General features: G+C 54.6%; 3 protein-coding genes across 3 annotated transcripts; all 3 read right to left on the bottom strand.

Moving 5' to 3' along the window:
• Nucleotides 1-620: 620 nt before the first annotated feature.
• LMXM_31_0390 (proteasome regulatory non-ATP-ase subunit 8,putative) lies at nt 621-1,700 on the bottom strand (the record flags this gene model as incomplete). The annotated part of the gene is made up of 1 exon (XM_003877830.1): nt 621-1,700. One exon carries the CDS (start codon nt 1,698-1,700, stop codon nt 621-623), a length of 1,080 nt encoding a protein of 359 aa, XP_003877879.1.
• Nucleotides 1,701-15,619: 13,919 nt separating this feature from the next.
• LMXM_31_0400 (putative ATP-dependent RNA helicase) lies at nt 15,620-17,488 on the bottom strand (the record flags this gene model as incomplete). Its single annotated transcript, XM_003877831.1, has 1 exon — nt 15,620-17,488. One exon carries the CDS (start codon nt 17,486-17,488, stop codon nt 15,620-15,622), a length of 1,869 nt encoding a protein of 622 aa, XP_003877880.1.
• Nucleotides 17,489-18,408: 920 nt separating this feature from the next.
• Nucleotides 18,409-20,691, bottom strand: LMXM_31_0410 (conserved hypothetical protein; the record flags this gene model as incomplete). The annotated part of the gene is made up of 1 exon (XM_003877832.1): nt 18,409-20,691. One exon carries the CDS (start codon nt 20,689-20,691, stop codon nt 18,409-18,411), a length of 2,283 nt encoding a protein of 760 aa, XP_003877881.1.
• Nucleotides 20,692-20,797: the final 106 nt, after the last annotated feature.

Below are 20,797 nucleotides of genomic sequence, written 5' to 3' on the forward strand. Positions count from 1 at the left end.
GCGCAACGCTGCTGTGCGGCCGCTGGTGCGGTCGCTCCTGTTCTTTCAGAAGGCCGAGACTCCCTGGAGACGAAAACACAAATAGGCTGAAGATACGCACACACACATACACGCACAGCGACAGAGAGAGACACACACGGAGGTACACGCGGAGACTCATGTAGACATCAAGGCAAAGAAAAGGAGCCGAGGCAGAGAAGCGCGCGCGCACGCGAAAGCCGAATCTGTGGCCCACTTGTGCACGTGTATCGTCACACGCAGGGAGCGGGGGCAGCGGGGTGGCTGGAAAACGGCAGTGTGTCCACACACAATAGAAAGGCGAGCGAAACCCTACCTCTCTCTTGCCTTCAAAAACCACTGTCTAACCGAGGAAGAATGAGGTCGGAAGAAGGAAGGCGCTGGGACGTGAGCGGCAAAGCTCGCCGCCGCCCCCATCTACTGCACTCTATCGCAACGTGGAGGGTGAGCGAGGCAACGAGCTCATCGGGCGTATGCACGTTTCGCCTTTGTGAAAGTGTGGTATCTCTCCGATCTGCTTTTGGGCGCTGTATCCGTGCAGCTCCGCCGACATCGTCGGCGTCGTCGGCCCGACACGGCCGCTCCCACGTGGCTGCCCCCGCCTATGCCTGGTTGTTGTCTTTTTCCTTGGCTGCCTCCTCGATCTTCATCTTTTCGTTCTCCAACCGTGTCTCGGCAGCGCGGGCGCGACGATCTTTGATCTCCTGCAGCTCTCGCGCTAGCTTGCGGCGGTTCATTATGACGCCGTGCAGCGCACCGATGCAGCGCGCGATGGCCGCTAAGAAGGTCGCAATCGCCTCGTCGTTGGTGTGCCGAATCATTTCGATCGACGAGCGGCGGGCGTAGATCTCAGGCTGCAGGCTAATCAGCTCCTGCAGTACCTCCAGTACATCCTCGGAGATCGGCATGACGGCGTTTCCGACATCCTTGAGGTATTCCTCTATCTGCTGAAGCACCTTGCACAGATGAATCAGGGACAGCTCCCGCTCCTGCACCTGCGTGGAGAGCGTGGTGATGGTGGAGTCGGTCAGATCGCGCAGGAGATGCTCAATGCCGATCTCCTCGGCTTCCTCCGCACCAAGGTGGGTCGGGATGTTGCGGAACTCGAGTGAGCGCGTGCCCTCACGCCCCTGCACCGTCGTGTAGGCCCGCACCGGCACGCCCTTGTTGTTTGGGTCGGTGTTCACTACACAGTAGACAGGATTGAGACAAAATCGATCCGCGACCAGAAGATGCAGCAGCATGTCGTTGGGCTGGATGGTGGGGCCGGAGGAGTACCACCCCACCACTTTCACCTTCGGTAACACGCGTTTGTGCATCGCAAACATCTCCTGAGCGTAGTTGGTGTCAAAGAACCACACGTCAGCGTCCTGCGGGTCCTCGTCAAAGGGAACGGCGAAGCTGTTGTTGATGTCGAGTGTCTGCATCCCTGTGGAGTCGCGCACGTAGCGCCCGAGCAGCAGCCCCGCCACGCGCTTTTTCTGCACGGCAGAGGTGTTCATGCGAGCGTAGTGGTCCACCAGGGACAGCAGCACCAGCGGGTGCACTTCCACGCGGCCCGCGGTGGGAAGGAACGCCGGGGGCGCAGCTACATCCCCCTTCCCATCGCTGCCGTCGTCAGACGCGACGTCGTTGTTGGCCCCAAGTGGGTCGGGCTTCGTCGGCTTCGAATCGTCGCTCATGGTGCCTTTGGATTGGCTTAGGTGCCAGCGTATGCACGTGGACGTGTGAAACCCGATACGAGCTTGCGTCTCGTTCCGCGGCACTTCGCCTAAATCGTAGAATAAACGGCACACAGCGACTGCGCCTGCCAAGACTATCCTCCTCTGCTCACTGTCGCGCTGATCCGTCTGTTTTGGTGTTTATCGTTTCCTTTGTGCAGTGCGTTCCTATGTTGGTGTGCGCACTCGCAGCAGCTGCAGCAGCGCCTCGTACTCCTGTTTCCGTATGCGCGTGCGTGTGCGTGTTTGTGTGCGTCGAAACCAAACAATGCCACGGGCAGGATGGATCGCAGCGAAGGAGGCCGAGAGTGTGGGAAGGACACGTCACGCAGTAAAAGAACTGAAAACTGTCGAGTAGTTTTATGTCGGGGTGTACGTATCGATGTGATCCTCGTGGCGAGGGTGAGGGTGACACGCACACGCGCGTACGTTACCCCGACACAAAAGCGGAGGGAGACGACACGGTAAACGACCAGAATAGGAGGGAGAGAAGGGAAGAGGCAGCGCAGAAAAAGATGGCACAAACTGCGGCACTGAACACATGTTGCATAGGGAGAGAGACGCACGTAAGCTAGCGCCTACGAAGTAGATGCACACACGATCTGTTTCTTGGGTTGCGGCGGAGGGCACAGTCCCGCGGCACAAATGCGCTTCACATCAGCCGAGTTTGCTCCTCAACCAGTGAGGCAGAAGATAAACATGGAGGATAGCAGCACACGCACACGCAGATGATCGGCACGCGTGCACACAGAGGGCAACCCCGAAGGGCACGCGTAGAGCGACACGTAAACCTTCCAAAGACACCGCAACAGGGCGGAAGCCCATGAAAGCAGAGAGAGCAGAAGAAGTCACGCAGAGCGCCCCCCCCCCTCCGGGAGGGGAAGGGGGAGGGAAAGTGACATGGCAGAGGTTGCACCTGCGCCGCTTATCTTCTTTCGCCACAGCTCTCCCTTCTGCGCTGCTCCTCCGGTCGAAAGTCAAAGCAAGCAGCTGCCACCGCTAGCTGCAGTGGCAGTGTCCCGTACACCAACCGACGAGCTGGCGTATGCATACACGATACACGAAGGAAGCACGCGACGAGTGCGAATGAGGTTCGGAAAATGGTCGCGAAGATGAGGAAAACGCTGCAACGGAAGAAAACGTCTTTCTTCATCGCCGTCTCTCTCACCGCCTCGCCGCATGTACACCTCATCGCACAGGACGCCTTTTTCTTTTCTTCGCCTTGCTTCGGCTACTTGGATGGGAACCATGCGCACATGATGACGATGGAGAGGCACAAACACACATCCATGATGAAAAGGCGCTGCCGAAGATCACGCTGCAGTCGAAGTCGACCGGCACATCATAAGCGAGACGCGACCTGGTCACGTACATGAGCAGCGTGACAAGGTATACATCACCCATGGAGAATGCCGCGAGGAACAACCTCCAGCAGCCGTGTGGCGTTCGTGAGGTCAATGGCCCCGCGAATCGCCATGACACAACGACACGGTCAGCCGAAAATCATGTACAGCGCGCGTGCATAATGCAATGTGTCGCAGTACTCAGAACACGAGACGGGCGTTGCCGCTGAAAGCGTTCCCGACTACAATGAGCTCACACACAGAGTCCCGCGCGCCCGCATTAGGCACGACCACCGACGAAAAATATACGTGCGCCAAGAAAAAAAATGTTTACAGCGTCTGCCGTGGCGCAGTCACGGAGGCGATGAGATGAGAGAGGGGGAGGGAGATGTGCGATGGACTGCAAGAGACCCCAAACGCATACAGGCAGAGAAGGGAGAAAGGAGAGGGGGAGAGCTTGGATGCTGAGGAAGACAACCCAAGAGGTCGGTCAGCGCGCTGGCAGCAGCAGCAGCAGCAGCAGTACGAGGATACAAGGGCACACGCACAGACGTGCGCGTATGTCAGCGCAGTCCATGCATAAGAAGAGGCATGTGAAGAACAAAAAAAAGGAAAAGCAGCGAAGAGACCGGAGGAGATGCGAGCGCGCGCAACGACGAGCTGGTGCGAAACAAAAAAAAGGGAAGTTCGAAAGTCGACGACATACGGAGCGTGCTTGTTTTGGATGTCAGACCAATCAGCCCCGCCGCCGAGGCTGTCGCGAGTGCAGTGCCCAACAAGTGGGCACAGCCTCAGCAACGTGGGCAACAACAGGTAGTGAGGATTGACAAAGGAAAAAGAAAACGGTGTGCGTGAGAGAAATAGAGCGCAAGAAAGGCAAGAGCGCCCCAGCAAAAGCTGAAAAGGCGATATGCACACACAAACAAAAAGCGGTCGCCGCCGCCCCAAAGAATGAGCGGCGGAAACCGGCGAAATAAAAAATCGCAAGGAAGTGGTGCGATGGAGAGTCAGCGCTGATGGAAACAACGCATGTGAGTGATGATGTGGTTGCTGATTTCATAGGCGTCTTTCCTTGCAGGAGCGGCGCCAGTGACACACACTGTGAGCTCGTCTGTCATCCAACTTGTTTCAGCGGGGTAAGGGGGAGCGTTGACTGGTGAAGAGGGAGTTGATGGCCTCGGTCGTGGCGGGGCACACATCCAGGTGAAGCCCCGCGTGGAGGCAAAGGCAGAAAAGGTTGAAAGAAGAGGGCAGCGTGGGCGGGAAAGTTGGAGACCGTAAACGATGGGATGTGCAGCTTCGAAAGGGACATGGACGAGTCCACCGCTGGTGCGCGACCGCAGGCGAAGGCGACCTTCGCTCCCATGCGGTGGAGGTCGACGCTTTTTTTTCCTCCCTTTCGCCTCAGCCCCACACCCCACCCCCTCGCACAGGAAGCGACAATGACACAAGGGCTGCTGCTGCGAGGCGGGGGGGGGAGGAGAGAGGGGAGCAAGAAGGGCAAGAAATGATGCACGGCGGTGAATAAGAGGGGCAGAGAGATGAGCGTTGGGACCCTCTGCACCGCACCTACCCCACCCAGCCCCCTCTCACACGCACGGGCACACATGGACGCGCATGCCCCATGTAGGGGGAAGAAGGGGAGGCGGGGCTGTGCGGTGTGTGAGCGAGTGCATGCTTACGTGCATGTCGCAGAGTTGATCTTTTCTCGATTGGATTCGAAACAGTCTGTCAGCGCACTCACTGTTTATACGTGCGTGCAATGCTCTTTTTGTGTGTGTGTGTGTGTCTTTCCCTGCTTTCTTATATTAGTGGGGCCGTCTACTTACAAGATGGCCCCTGCCCCACCCTTCGCGTCTTCTTCGCTTGCACTCTTTCACTCGCTCTTCGTCGCATAGACCTCTCCGCTACACGCTTGTAGCTACCCTCCCCTCTCTCCTTCGGTGGTCGTCCGCACCACGTCAGCGAGGGCAGAGACGCATCGAAAAAAAAAGGAAAAAAAAAACACGAACAACAAGGATGTGTAAGGATCCTGGCACAATTTGCCTTCTTTTTCCTTTGCCGGTATTACCTGTTGGCAAGTGCGGTGGAAAGACAGAGGAACAGAGAGAAAGGTGCGCAGAAACTCGCGTAGAATGGAAGACAGCGAGAGAGGCCAAAACAAACTAGGAAGCGAGAAAGCCGCAAAAAATACACTCAGAAAAGCGTCATCGGCATTCTCTTCTTGTAAGAAAAGTCGTGTCGGCGTCCATCTTGCAACCTGCATATCACCTCCCCTTCCCCTCCCGCGAACACGCACGCAAGGACCCCGAGAGCCGACATTGCGCGCGTATGCACACAGACACACAGATATGTACACCAGCAACACAAAAGGAAGATCAAAGGAAGCATGCGCACAAAAATGCACACCTCAGCTGTGCTCGTAAGAGCGATCAACGTTAGGGTACAAACAAATGGCCCATGAAAGAGAGGAAGGAGATTCTATGAGGGCCTGTGTCAGTGTATGCAGGGGTTTATGTGTTTAGGTGTCTGTGCGTGGGTTTGTGAGGAAATCGCCGTTGTCCTTCACATGCGTCACCTCGCGAGACGCAGAAAGCCCCTCGCCTTGCCATCGTTGCTTTTCCTTGTATTTTCCCAGCTCCCAGCTTGCGATCGCGAGAAGCTGAAACACCTCCCTTTCGCCCGTCGCTTTTTCGTTATCCATATGCCCCAGTGGCACCTTTTTTTTGCCGTCGAGTTGTCCCTGCCTTGGTACATCCCTCGAACTCCGGTACACTCCAGCTCGCTCTATCTCTTATCCTGTTCTTGGTGCCCTTCGTTGGCTGTCGCAGCGGGTGCGAGAAGCTTTACGAATTACCCCACGCTTCCCCGTCTCTTGCGCAGGTTGAGCAGACCTCTGCTTGGCTCACTTGATTTGTTTCTTACGCTCTCTCCGCCGTGCTTTCTTCGACTGACAGCGTAGAAATTGACGGACAGCAGAGTAGCGAGCGAAGTAGGGGGAAGAGATAGAGACCAGAGGCGGGGAAGAGAGAATTCTCGGTGGTCTCGGTGCGTGCATATGTCTATGTTTATAAAGGCGTGTTCGTCTCTGCTTCAGTTGTGATGTAAAGTGAGGAAAAAAAGAAAACTGAAAGTGTTCGTGTGCGTGTGCGTGTGTGTGTGCTTGACAGATGCGCTCAGCAGACCAACCAGGAAGGTGACAGTGCTGGAAAGCAGAGACATGAAGGAGTCGAATCACGTTAAAAAAGGACGGAAAGACACACACGCACACAAAACAACACACCACACCACACCACAGAGCGAGAGGACGAAGAGGGGCGGGGGCAACTCAAATCCGGAGCACGCCAACAACAATAGCAAACCGCGAAGAGAAAGGGGGGCGGCGGAAGTGGGAAAAAAAAACAAAGGAAAAGAAAAAAAGACCAGACACGAGATAAAAAAAATTCTGAACCTACAGAAAGTTACGACAAGTGAAGAGATGATGAACAAAAGGAAGAACGTAGATGTGCGCTCGTGGAGGACGCGGAGAGGCAGGGGGAGAGAGAGACACAGGGAGGGAAGGGTGTGGAAGTCGAAGGGGTAAAGACGGGAGAGGGGCGCGACAAAGCCGGATTGCAGAGGAAGAGGATATCGACGAGGGGTGCCGGAATCACAAAATAGAAATCAAAAACAACGCCAAACCAGAGAAGACACAACTTGAAAAGAGAACAAGTCAGAGGAGAGGAGGGGAGGAGGAGGGAGAAGAGGAGGGGCAAGAAAACAAAGATCATTTTAGAAAAAAAAAAGAAAAGAGCAAGACAGAAGAACACCTGAAAAAAAAAGACAGACGGACGGACGGACAGGCAGGGAGGCACGAGAGAGAGGAAGCAGATAAGTCAAGCTACAGCAACAACCTTTTGTTTCTACTATCCGTCCACGTGTTTATTTTGTGGTTTCTTTTCTTTTTTTTTGCCCACTGCTCTACAAAGAGCGGCAGAGATGCCCGCGAGGCACCGCACGCACGCGCCCGCGCCGCACAAGGTACCAAAAACGTGTAAAAGAGAGAAAGGGGAATCAAATGTCAAACACGCGCGCACACGCACACACACACACACGAGAACCGCGAAAGAAAAAAAAACGAAATCCATACAAACCACAAATGTGAGGCAAAAGAAAAGAAAAAACCGAACAGAAAAAGATGCACAAACAACGTAAAAATAAAAAATAAAAGTAGAAGACATATCACATCAACCGGAACAGAAATGAAAAAAAAGTAGAGGAACCGAAAGAAAGATATCGAGAGAGAGAGAGCGGGGGACATGTCTGAAGGTAAGCCCGAGCGACACACAAGAAAGGGTTTTAAAAAAAGAACGGGACAGCGTCCGGCGTCCTTGTGTGTCTGTGCGTGTGTGTGTGTTTTGTTGTGTGGGCGGCTTACTTTTTTGTGTTTGTGTTCGTTTGGTTGGCTGGTTGTTTACTCTATTCTGTGCGTGAGCGGTAAATCGAGTCGCGGATTTTTTTCTTCTTGTTCAATAATTTCTCTGTTTTTTCTTCTTTTTGTTGTAGCTCTTGACTGTCCGTCTGTACCGGGGACGGCGATCGAATTTGGGTTTTCTCTCCTCCCCTGCCAGCGGTGTCGTTCTCAAACCTTCAGCTGCGTGCACTTAAAGGGGGATGGAGAGACACACGCACACACACAGACGCTGGTACGCCGAGACGTACTCGCACATGAGCACTCAAGCATGCAAACCTTGAGACAGGAGAGAGCACACAGGCACGCTTCTTTTTTTTCCTTGTCGGTCTTCTCTTCCCCCTCCTCTGCATGGCGGACAGAGCACAAGCGTGCAACACAAGAGAGAAACTAAGAGACGATATAAGATGGATGGAAGATGGGCGTGAGTTCGGATAACTCAGGCCTCTCCCTCCACCACGCCCTCCTTTTTCTCGCCTGTGCCTGAGCGTGGGCAACGCTTTGATCGTTGCCAGGAAATTGCGTGCATATGTGCGCATTATCTTCGTTGCCTTCTTGTTTTTTGTTTGTGTATGTGTGTCCCTACGTGTGTCTTCACTACCCAAAACGTTGAGAACGCATAGCGAAGGCTCAGCGGTAGCACAGCATGTGCGAAGAGCATGAGAGTCGGTTTGTATATTATTCCTTGTTCCCACTCTTCATGTGGCTCACAGAATCATCTACACGCTACTCCTCTTCCTTGCCATCCATCGTCGGAAAACAAAAGAAAAAAACGAAGCGACAACGTGCGAGCGCCGACGAGAAGGTAGAGTAGGCAGAACAACGGAATGAGCACCAAGAAGAAAATGGTTGACACGACGGTGCCAAGCATGCACGAGCTCACACACAGACCCAAACGCGCAGCAAAAAGGCATAGACAAACATATGCAAGCAAGAGAATGTAAAAAAAAAGCGTGAGGCGAGGAAGATGAACCGAAGGCACCCGCACGCACGCACGCACACACACACACACACAACGTGAGATGAAAATGGTCTTTTTTTTGAGGGAACACACAAAAAAAACTAAAGTCCTTGTTGCCGTTAGAGTCCGGATCGTCTGTTTGTGCATTCTGTGTTAGAGAGACAAAAATGAGGAGAGGCACGGGTAGGAAGCAGGGAAGGTGGGAGGAGGCGGAACAGCACGCCTGCAAGCATAGCCACACAAAGAAAATGACAGAGAGAGAGACAAGCACACACACACACACACACACACACACACATCAAAGCTCACAAAGAAAAAAAAAGAGCCCTTGTGCACCGGTGGATATTGGTCGTGTCGATTCAGCGCGACCATTGATCGTGTGTTGCGCAAGTGCGTACATGAATGTGTAGAGTGTCGCTCCTTTTTTTCTTTTCTTTTCGTTGGGTGTCCCTGTTCTCCCGGTGCCGGGTGTGTACATACTCTTCTCGGTCCTCTTCACCCGCAACGAAGAAGAAGAGAGAGAGAAACATTGGTAAAAAAAAAACGAAGGGGGAGAAGCAAAGCACAGAACAAACAAACAAAAACAAAGAAAGGAGAGAGAGTGAGGGAAAAGGTGTGGGGAGAGGAGCACAAGCATCATGATCGATCTTCGTCTTTTCCTTTTCTGCCTATGTTGCTGTTTTTCTCGTGTTTTTTTTCTTTGTCTTCATCGCATCATTAGCGGCTGATATAGATACATAGATATACATACCATACACGCACGTATCCATCTATATACATATCCATATATATATAGATAAATGGATACGTGTGTGTATGTATATCTGTATGTACAGCTAAGTATGTATATAAAGATAGATATATACGGTTTTCCTCTTCCGTGGTCGCACAAGTCTTTTTTGTTGTTGTTCTCGACGTCATCGAGTGTTTTCTTCTTCTGTTTCCTTCGAGGCCCAGTGAGAGGGGGAGAGAGAGTACAATGCAAAACGTGTTTGCATGTCAGGTGTCGCACACAGACATCAAGCGCGCAGTCAGTTTGATCGAGAAACCAGCTGCGCCAAAAAGACCTCAGATACCTCGAGCGAGAGGCGCACACACACAAAGCATTCGCCCATACACCACCACAAGCACACGAGCACACCGGCCGACAACTATAAGAGCAAGGTCTGCCGTCCATCCTCACCTCCGCTGCTGCATTTCACCCACGTTCAACTTTCGTTCATCGACGAAAAGAGGAAAAGCAGGGAGATGCCTGCAGAGCATACAAGAAGAGTTTTGAAAGAAGAGTAGTCTTGTATTGGCTGTCTTTTACCTTTTTTGTTTCCTGCGCCACAGTGCCTGGCAGCGTTTCATTGCAGAGACGAACAATAAGAAAAAAGTGCGGGAAAACAGAGAGTGGCCCGGACTCAGTGGTGGTGCTCATTCGAATGTGTGAGTCGTCTTGTGAGGAAGACAAAAGACAGAGGCAGAGAGCGCGCACATGTGCTCGACGAGCTTTCGATGTTGTTTGTCACATTTTTTTTAGAAGGGCCTTTTTTTTCGTGCGCCCGTGGGGTGCATTCATTGTAAACGTGTTTCCCTTTTTTTGCTTTCTCGCATGTGCACCACACCCCTCCGCAGCATCACTCAGACTCTTTCCTGCTCTTCTTGTACTGGTGGCTGTCCATCAACGGAAGAGGTCATATGCCGACAAGAAAACGAGGAGATGGCGCACGAAAAAAAAGAGAGGGAGAGAGATCCATTTAGTGTGTGTGTGTGGGCGTGTGCTTCGCTGTGTCTGTGCGAAAGAGTGCTGCGTTGGTTTGAAAGAAAGCGCTTGTCCGAGAGCGTGTATGTATGCGACAAGAATAAAAATAAAATGAAGTATGTAGTATTGTGGGCACCCCTCTCGGGTTGCGGAGAGCGTCGGTGAAGATGTGTCTGCGTAGGTGTTCGTGGGTGTATTCTGTGTCCTTCAGACTGAAAATCGCGGAAAGCAAGCACACATACACACACACATAAGCATGCGCCGAGACGGCCAACAGCAGCGTCAGCAATCAGCTACGGAAGGAAAGATAGAAAATGTGATGTGGGTGGTTCCGTATCGATCCGATCGATTATCCTGCAATGCTATACGCGCTGAAAAAGGCAGAAAAATAAATCTTACGTCGGTGTGCGTGTGTGCATTGTATGCATATCCCCGCGCGCATGCGTGTTTACAGTTGTTGCTGTGCCTGCCTCTTTCTCTTCAGAGGATATTTACGGTGGCTCGAACCTCGACAAGCACTGAAGCAGATGAAGAGCGATAAATGAAAAAAATGCGTCTTTCAAGCATCCCTTTCTTCGCTCCACACCACAACGAGCCTCTCTCTCTCGAGCACAAGAGAAAAAAAACAATGCTGTCTGTGCAGACCTGTCGTGCGTGTCACGCCGGATGATTTCGTGTACGTGTGGGTGTGTGAGCGTGCGCCGTTGGATACTCCGCTCTTCTTCGTCTGTGTTTGCCGTACGCTCCAAGGAAACAGCAGCAGTGGAAAAGCGGTGAGGCGCGACGCTCTGAGACATAAAAAGACACACACAGAGCGGTGCACGCACCAGAAAAAAGAACGCATAGAAACACACACACACGGCACAGAACCACTCGACGTCCTCGCTTGCCTCGTACTTGAAGCAGATTGCATCAGCTGCAGTGCCTCCATAGTAGGAACGCTGATGTCTCGCTCTCTCGCAGTGAAAGTGCGCCGCTATACAACGCGCTCATGCTTCCAGCAATGGCAGTGCAGTGCCCACGATGCAGTTGTGCCCTATAGACGAAGGAGCCAAACATTTAGAGATGTAAAGGTGAGCTGACGACGGCGTGCAAGAGAGGAAGCTTCACAGTAGGCGAGCAAGCTGCGTGAAGGTTAGAGCTCGAAATACACGCGGAGATGAGGGTGCGCAAGCCAGTCCGTCCTTTCATATGATACGAGACCAGAGCAGGGGCGGTGCGTAAAGAAGCAATCATAACCCAGACGCACTGAAAAGCACGCACAGCGACAACGTGACAAGCACAGCAGGCCACTAGAGAAAACGCACCGTGTGCGCTCAGAGGATCTGCAGACGGAAGAGAAGAGTGAGTGAGTGAGTGAGTGAGAGGGCGTTTCGGGGGACGGGTGGAAGAGGGAAAGGAACGAAAAAAAGAAAAAAACAGAAGCAGGGGAATAAATGACGGTGATACACACGCACACACGCCACGCGCCACGCGCCACGCGCCACGCACACACACGCACATATATATATATATATATATGCACGGACCCACTCATATACACGTGCACACGCAAGATTACGTACACACGCACACACACGCACACACACACGCGCTGTAACCAAAACCGAAGAGCGCAGAAAGTAGAAGGAAAACAAACAAACACGAACAAAAAAGTTCAAGAAGACTGGCGAAGCAATCGAGCGAGGGAGGGAAAGAAAAGGCACAGAGAAATGGCGAAAAGAAACAGAAAAGGGGATGCCACACAATACGTGCGAGCAACACAGAAAACAACGAAAGATGAGAGTGGGACGGAGGCGATAAAACACGCTTCTTCACTCCAACAAAGTTACAAAAAAAGAAAAAGTTGGTGGTGGTGGTGGCAACGAAGGTAGTCAAGGAGTAGAGGAGACCAAAGGAAAGATGGTGTCGAACAAAGTTCAAGTGAGTGACACAAGTATACGCTGGGACCTCAACTTACACGCACGCACACACACACACGCCAAAAGGAGAGCGAAAAAAGAAACGAAAAAAAGAAAGTGAACCACCGTGAAAGACAACAGAACCAAAAGTCAGAGGGAGGAAGAGGGGGAGAGGGAGAGCACCAAACCACCAAACCGCAAGAAAAGTAAAACAGTGAAGTGAAGGGTGAGAAGAACAAACAAAGAAGATCACAGAATGGAAACCAAAGAAAAACCACAGCAACGGACAGACACAAACCAAAAAAACACACACAAGAAAGCACACACACGCGCGCACACGGAGGAGGAGGAGGAGGGGGGGCATAGGAGGATTTATTTCTTCTTTGTGCCTCATCATGTATACATCACTATCTTTTGCTATCCTTTCTTTGTTGCTCCCCTCTCGAGGGAAGGGGAAGGGAGCGGCTCTCCAGGCTCTCTTGTGATGCGTGAGAGGGGGTGGGGTGTGTGTAGGTGCCTGAGAGCGCACGTCGCCTGTTCGAGTAACTTTATTTCCTTTAGTGCTTCTCTTATTCTCTTTTGCCCCGTTGCTCCTTCGCACAGACGTCCACTAGGAGGCAGAGGGAAGGGAGAGAGATGTAGAGAGCCAGAACAAGAAAAACCACCACACACACAAGCACATAAAGGTAGGAGCAAAGAAAAGAAAGAAAAGACGGCGCCGTCATCGAGGAGAGGCCAAGGCGTGAGGCAGGCAGGGGAGGTTGCACGTGGAAAAGAGGACCTGAAGCGAGAAAAAGGAGCAGGAAAAAAGAGGAGATGCAGAGGCCTCACGCGTAAGTGTGTGTGTGTGTGTGCGAGTGCGCATATCGGCATAGAATTGGGTGCCTTCATCTTGATACAATGGGACACTTTGGCGCCCCGCTTCAGTAACTTTCCTTTTGCTCATGCCTCCTCTGGCTGCCTCTTTCGCCGCGTCCCTCTTTTCGTCAGTCTCACAAACACTTCACCACCACCGCCATCAACACCCGTGTGACGATGCCTTTCCTTTCCTTTTTTTCTGCCCCGCAGACACTGGACTGAGGGGTCAGTGCGCAGCATCGACGGCAAAACAAAAGGACGCGAAAGAGTACAAGAACAGTCATTGTAATCTCAGTATCACGCCTGCTGTATTCGCATGTGTGTGCGCGTGGGCGTCTCCTCATTCTGTTCCCTCTTTCAGAAGTCCTACTTCACACATCCTCTCACACTCGTCCTCTGCTTCGTTTCGTCTCGCAAACAGCGCGCTACACACGCCTACACCTACATGAGAGTGTGTGCCTGTGTCTGACGGGGGGGGGCGATGGGAAAACGTCACAGTGGGGAACGGAGGAGGAGCAACGGAGAGAGAACGAAAAAGAAGACGCGAAAACGGGTGGGGAGAAGACAACCATTTTGGGTGATAATCGTCCTGGGAGGGCACAGAAGAAAAAGAAAATGGCACGCGAAGCCCGAGGAAAGACAAAATGAAGGCGAGAACGCATTGTTAAACGAGCACGTCTAACCACACACACGCGCGCACACGCAGAGAAGTCACATAACAACCAGAAAATCAAGAAAAGGCAAAGATAGCGAGAGAGAAGAGACGATGAGAACCTGAGTGTAAAAAGGGATGATCGTGAGCCACAAAAAAAGGAATACTGCACAAACACGCACGCACATGCCGGATATGTATGTGTGTGAAGTTGCGCGCAAGTCTTGACGTCAAGGGAGGGGAGGTATGCGGATATAACAATGATAAAAGGGCCCACACATGGAGGAGCGCAACTTGGGGAACGTTAAGAACAAAAAAGAGAGAAACGGGGGAGCGAGAGAGTTGAACGGAGGACGTAAGAAAGAAAAGAGAGGCACCCAAGCACATACACACCACACCACACCACACCACGGTCGGGGTGCAGGGGGCCGAGAGAGACGAACGGAGAAAAAAAAGAACAAAAGGAAAAGAGACGAAGAGAGCGCACACAGAGAGAGAAACACACACGTTCGCTCGAGAGTGATCCAGAGGGCTGTCATGCAGCGACGAAACAGCACACACACACACACACACACACACACACACATACACACACACAATCATCGCAGCATCACAGAGGTAAAGCGATCCCTCTAGAGACTCCACTCGCTTCAGCGTGAGCTTGAGAATCCATCTTCGTCCTTTTCTTCCTTTGTTTGGAGTGCCCCTCTTTGGTTTTCTTTCTTTTTTTTTGAATTTCTCCCTCCGCCTCATCAATTTTCATTAGCGTTCATTGACGGCGTTCCCCACTCCGTTTCCCTCTGCTTTCGTGTACAAGTCGCCCTGTCCTTTATGCGCGCTTCGCATCCTCTTGTGAGAGCGACTACAACACCCGTCACAACAGTCAAGCATAGAGAGATAATAGGCGTCTTGTGAGGCGCAGCGGGTCTTCCTCCGAGGAAAAAAAAAGAGCGATGCATATATCGAATCGAATATGATGCTGTTCATCGAGTAGCTCAAGCCGACCATAGTTAACAGAAAAGAGGATGAGGGAGGGAAGGAGAGGAAGAGCACAAGCACCACCGACAGACGAAGCAGATGGAGAAGAAGCAACGCGACTTTTCGCTTTATCGGCCTTGCGTCCGTTTGCTTCCTCACCCTCCTCCACACCCCACCACTCACCTCCTCTTCGCGACACCCGCGAAGCATGCTCCCTCCTGCCTACTTCGCGTTCTCACTCACACAAAGAAAATGTTGCGTGCTTCGCACGTTTAGCATCACTTTTTTTTTGCGCGTGTGTGTGTCTAGCTCTCCCTGTCTCAACTCTTCTCTCGTGTTCTCTCTGTTTCACGCTGGAATCTCTCACTCACGCCTCCCTTCCTCACTCTCTCCCTCGCCCTCTCGCTTTGCAGCCAATTTGGTGTTGACCATCACGAACGTGACAGACAGAGCGAGACAGAGAGAGAGAAAAGCGTGTGTGTGTGTGTGTGTGTGCCTGCGCTCTGGTGCACCCAAGAAAGAGGTGCACGGCAGCTTTAGAGTGGCACACATACTGGAGTGTCTGCGGCGCTGCCTCTTCACTATTTTCTCTTTCACTTTCGTTCTTTATTTTTTTTTACCGCTGCCAACATCAGCGCCACCGACGCGGATGTATCTTCCCAGCCAGCCGCCCCGTCCTCTCATCCTTCCTCCTGCTCACGTCATCCCATTTCCAAGCCAGCACGCCGCGCTTGCCTCGCTGAGGAAGACAGGGGGAGGCACCTCACAGAGGGGGAGGAGGAGGTATAATCAACGAAAAGACGAAGCCCACTGGTGTGGCTCTGTGTTGCATGAGGAAGATAAGCGGGAGAGAGGAACGGGAGAAGAGAAGTGGTGGCGGTGCCATGCGAGCAAACGGGACTGCACAGCGTCATTTCTCTCGCCTACGAGCAGCGTCCCTCCTTCCTTACGCTGCCCTCATCAAAGCTAAACGGAGTTCTACTACTCAATCTACTGACCAAAGACGTCAGATCGCATGTTGCGGTCACCCCCGTAGCCACCACCGTAGCCACCGCCGCCGTAGCCGCCGCGGGGACGGTAGCCGCCGTTGTTGCCGCCAAAGCCACCACCGTAGCCGCCGCCGTAGCCGCCACCAAAGCCGCCGCCACCGCGGTATCCGCCGCGACCGCCGTAGCCACCACCGTAGCCGCCACCGAAACCGCCGCCGAAGCCGCCACTGCGGAAGCCACCACGGCCGCGACCGCGAGGCTGATTCTGCACGTTGGGCTTCTTGGCCAGCGCCTGCACCTCTGGCAGCACCGTTTGGTTCGTTTCGCGCAGGAGCGGGATCAGGTCATCGACGATGTTGCGATTCTTGTCGTTGAAGAAGGAGAGTGCCGTACCCCGCTTCCCGGCACGACCCGTACGGCCGATGCGGTGCACGTAGTCATCGATGTTGCTGGGCAGGTCGTACTGAACCACCACCGCGACGTTGGGGATATCGAGACCACGCGATGCCACGTCGGTTGCGACCAGCACGCGGCAGACACCACTCTTGAAGATGTCGAGAGCCTCCTCACGCTCGCGTTGCACGCGGTCGCCGTGGATGGAGGAGCAGGGGATGCGGCTCTGACGCAGGTAGCGCTCCAGGTAGTCGGCGTCGCGCTTCTTCTCCACGAACACGAGGACACGCTCGCCCTGGTGCTCCTTTAGCACCTCCAGCAGGCAGCCGCGCTTGTCCACGTCTTCGACCCAGCGCACATCCTGGGTGATGTTCTCGGTGGTTGAGCCCACACGACCAACCTGCAGGAAGTGGTGGTGGTACAGGAACTCACGGGCCATCTGCTGAATCTCCTTCGGGAAGGTGGCTGAGTACAGCAGCGTCTGGCGCTCACCCGGCGGCGGCATGTCGCTATCCGGGCCCTGGACGATCGCGCGGATCTGCGGCTCAAAGCCCATATCGAGCATGCGGTCAGCCTCATCCAGTACGAGGAAGCGGACGTCCGAGTAGCGGGTGTAGCCGCGGGTGAACATGTCAGACAGACGGCCCGGCGTTGCCACCAGCAAACCACAGCCGCGGGTCAGCTCGTGGATCTGGTGGCGCGGGTCCGCCCCGCCGTACACGACAACGCAGCGAATACCAGTGCGGTACGTGAACTTGCGGCCCTCCTCGTAAATCTGAATGGACAGCTCGCGCGTTGGCGACAGCACCAGCGCGGACGGGGCGGATTGGCTGTTCGTGGGCTTGGAGCGGTTGAGGTTGTTGACCAGCATGAAGTTGATGGCCGGGATGAGGTAAGCGGCAGTCTTACCAGAGCCAGTCTGGGCGCATGCCATCAGATCGCTGCCGTTCAGCACACACGGAATGCCGTACTTCTGCACGGGGGTCGGCTTCTGGTAGCGGCAGCGGTTCACGTTCTCCGCCAGTGCCGGGGCGAGCGCCATCGTGGCAAACGACTCCGCCGGCTCCACGTCATTTGGAGTGATGGACACCTTAATCGCCTCGTACTGGTCAAAGTTGATACCCGGAGTGTGCTCCTTGAAGATCTCCTCCTCGGACTTCTCCTCGCGGTGATAGTGATTGTTGCCCATGAACTCGCGCTGCGGGCCTCGCGCACCACCGCCGAAGCCGCCGAAGCCGCCGCGGAGGCCGCCACCGCCGCCGTTGCGATTGAAGCCGCCTCCGTAGGCGCCTTGAACATCGTTGAAGACGCGGTTGCCGCCGCCGTACTGGCGGTTCTGTTGTTGATAGCCGCCGTAGCCGCCCATCGCACCAGCGACAGCAGCGGGTTCCTGTGGCTGTGGCTGCGGCTGTGGCTGCGGCTGCGGCTGCGGCTGCGGCTGCAGCTGCGGTTGAAGTTGCACCTGATTCTTATACATAATTCCTGCTTAGCAAACGTGTGTAGGATCAGAGCGGAGAAAGAAGAGGTAGTGTGTGTAGAGAACGCGAGGTGGGGGTGGGTGGGGCGTAGGATTGCCTGCCGAGGAGGAAGATGGACCGGGTCTTGCGCAGACAGAGAGAGAAAGGAAAAACAAAAAGTAAAGAAAACGAAAATAAAATGACTTGACTTAACGAGGAAGGGGAAAGTAAAAAAACAAATGTGAACTACGCGGTTGGTCGTATGTGCACATATGTATGTATGTGTGGGAGGAGTGAGAAGGGGAAGCAAGTAAGGGCGTTGTTGCGAGAGGCATACGGAGAGGGAGAGGAGAGGAGAGGAAAGACCCGATAGCCCTCCAGCTAGTACACGCATTCCCTGTGGAGGTCATGGAAATGTGAAGGAGGGAGGCGCTGAGCTGCCTCCGAGAGATACGAGAGAGAAGAAGGGAAACGGCCACGCATGCCCCTAAACATGTTCGGCAGCAGAGCAGGCAATGCCGGAACTGCAAAGAGCGCACGGGCATCTTTCTCTCTTCTGATTTTCCTCCTCCATCCCTGCTATACTTCTCTGTGTGGTAGACAGCACACGCACACGCTGACGAGTACCAGCGCAGAGCAAACGAAAAGGACGGGGGTTGATGCCTTGGTTGTCGTAGCACAGAGGCAAAGAAAGGGGAAAAATGAGCAGCAGCATCCTTAACTGCAGTGGCCAGCGCACAGAAGGACGTGCCTTGCAGCTCCCCTACTAGCTAATGTACATCACGCGGGAGACGGAGTGGAGGTGGTGTAACACAAGTAGACGGAGTACGTGGTCTTCTTGGGTGGCGTGAATCGCGCCACACATGCTCCCAAACCCGAGCGTTCCTCTCCGAAACACCCCAGCACTGCAACACCTGCCCCAGTGGCTTTGGCACAAGTCTCATCGCTTTCCACGCCTGCCTGCGCGGGTGGAAAGAACCTCGTCTTTGAGTCGCTCCACCTCGGAGCGATAGGACTCCCACGCATCCAAGAACTCGTCCTCGATGGCGGCGAAGAACGTGGGTTCGAGCGCACGGAGCTGCAGGTAGCGCTGATCCACCATTAGGTACAGTAGTGGCGGGCACGCAAACCCGCTGCGCTCGCTCTCAGCACTGGGGACGCGGTTGCCGCCAGCGTTGCCGCGCTCACTCGATTTCGTAGCCCGTCGGGCCTCGGCAGACGCCATGATAGAGCTAGTGATCGACAGCGTCATAGCCTGGCGTGCCTCGTACGGCACACGGAACATGTCATCGCCAGGCGGATATGCACTCATAACGTGATGTGCCATCGACGTGTACAGTTGATCCGCCAGTCGTTCAGTTGCCGAAAGAAGCGCGGGCATGGAGGACTCGGGATTCCACCCAAGAGCGATGGCGCGACAGAAATAGTGCACCGCATTGGTATACTGATGGCGGTGATAGGCCCCGTTAGCAAGTACTAGAAGAGCTGCTACGACGTGGGGCGGCTGACACAGCTCCGGCACGTCTGTCGTGTCGCAACCGGTGTCCGCGGTCATCTCGGCGAGCGCTTCTAGAAATGCGGCGTAGTCAGAGAGGGCCGCCTCCTCATCCTCGTGCTGCAGCAAGCTAGAACGGCTACCCTCCCTTTGGCGGTGACGGTACGCCGCGGCGCGTCGCACTAGCGCCAGTGGCGTGAACCAGTCCACCACGGCCGCCGCGCCATCAGCCGTCGCCACCGGCTGCCGCACCGAGGGGATGGCGAGGAGCAGCGTAAAGTCACGGATAGCGCGCGACCAGTCATGCAGCCGGTCCGCGTACACAGCGCCGCGCGCGAAGAGAGTAGAGCGGCGCTCGGTGATGGTCTGCTGGCGGTCCAGTGCCGCAGAAAGCGCTCGAAGCTCTCCCTGAACATCACCCTCTGCGCGGCACGCTCGTGCGGCATCGAGGAAGTAGCCGGCGCGGTCGGGTTTCATCCTCTGAAGATACCGCAACAAGTGGCGAGCAAGCGCGTAGTCACCGGCCGCCATCGACCTCCTCACACTGTCCTCGTAAGAGTGCACGTAGTCTGCGTTGCGTACCGCTACGCTGTAGTATGATGAAGCCTTACGACGCAATGCGGCCGCCTCCACAGGCGTCACCGATGTCGTCGAAGCCGCTTCAGCCTCGGCAACGTAGCCAAGATAAAAGTACGCGTGAGTAACGTAGAAGGCGCATGCGCTGCGAAGCAACTCGAGGCTTGAAGGGGCGCCGGCGCCCGTGTTCTGGGTGAGGGAGCCGGCAGCCCACGCTGCGCTCTTGAGGGGTGGCAGAGACGAGAATATCCGGTGGGTGTTTAGAGTGCTTGTAGCATCTAACGCCTGCTGCTGCGTGGCCGCTGTACTCGCGAGTACCTCTTCCGACAACTCAAGCAGACGTCCCAGCTGCTCTCGTGCCATCTCCGACAGACCTGCCTCGGCGGCGCACTTGCCGCTGTGCGCCAGCACCTCCATCGATGGCTCCGTCATTTTCATGTACTTGGAGTAGTCCTCGTACGCCTCGGCAAAGCAGCGGAGCGCCTCGCAGCAGGAGGCACGCAGAAGGTAGCTGTCTAGGTTGAGTGGACCAGCGGCGATGCTTCCATTGAACAACTCACGCGCCTCTGCGCAGTGTCCGTGAATGAGCTCCAAGGTTCCCATCCTCCGAAGCACCTCTGCCAGCCAGAAAGACCGCTGCGCGTCCTCGGCACCGTCGCCGCGAAACTGAGTCAGAGCCGCCACGGTCAACAATCCGCGCGGCTCGGCAGCGTTCTGAAGCACTGTAAGAGCGTGTTGAAGCTGCGCCTTCGCCTCTGCCAGCTGTCCGTTGCTGAAGGCGGCGTCTGCTTTGGTCAAGCAGCCTGGTACGCTCGCGGTGTAGGCTGCTGCGCCAGAGCCCGCGGCGCTGCCACCCTGCGCAGCTCTCCGTGAAGCGTAAGGGACCCCTTTGGAGCCGCCGTAGCGATCCGAGTAGGTGTGGTACAACGGCGGCTCATGGTGTGAATTCCAGACCGACTGCCAGTACTCCTCCACGAGATGCTTTGCCTCTCGCTTACGATGCGGCGCGGTGGCGGCGTGAGCAGCGTCAGCACGCGCCGAATACGGAGGAGAAAAGCGCTGCTTTTTGCTCGTGCTGCGGCCTCGTAAATGTCTCTTGGCGTCTGTCGGCGGTGGCGACGGCCCGTAGGCTACTCGAGACAGAGACTCCATCCTTTGCAGAGGGAAAAGGAGATACAGCGAAGTCGAGAAGATACGCCACTGCAGCGTACGTTCTTCTTTTCGTTTTTTTCCTCGTCACGATCTGTGCGCCGCTGCA

The sequence above is a fragment of the Leishmania mexicana genome, chromosome 31, assembly GCF_000234665.1.
Source record: "Leishmania mexicana MHOM/GT/2001/U1103 complete genome, chromosome 31".
NCBI lineage: Eukaryota > Euglenozoa > Kinetoplastea > Trypanosomatida > Trypanosomatidae > Leishmania > Leishmania mexicana.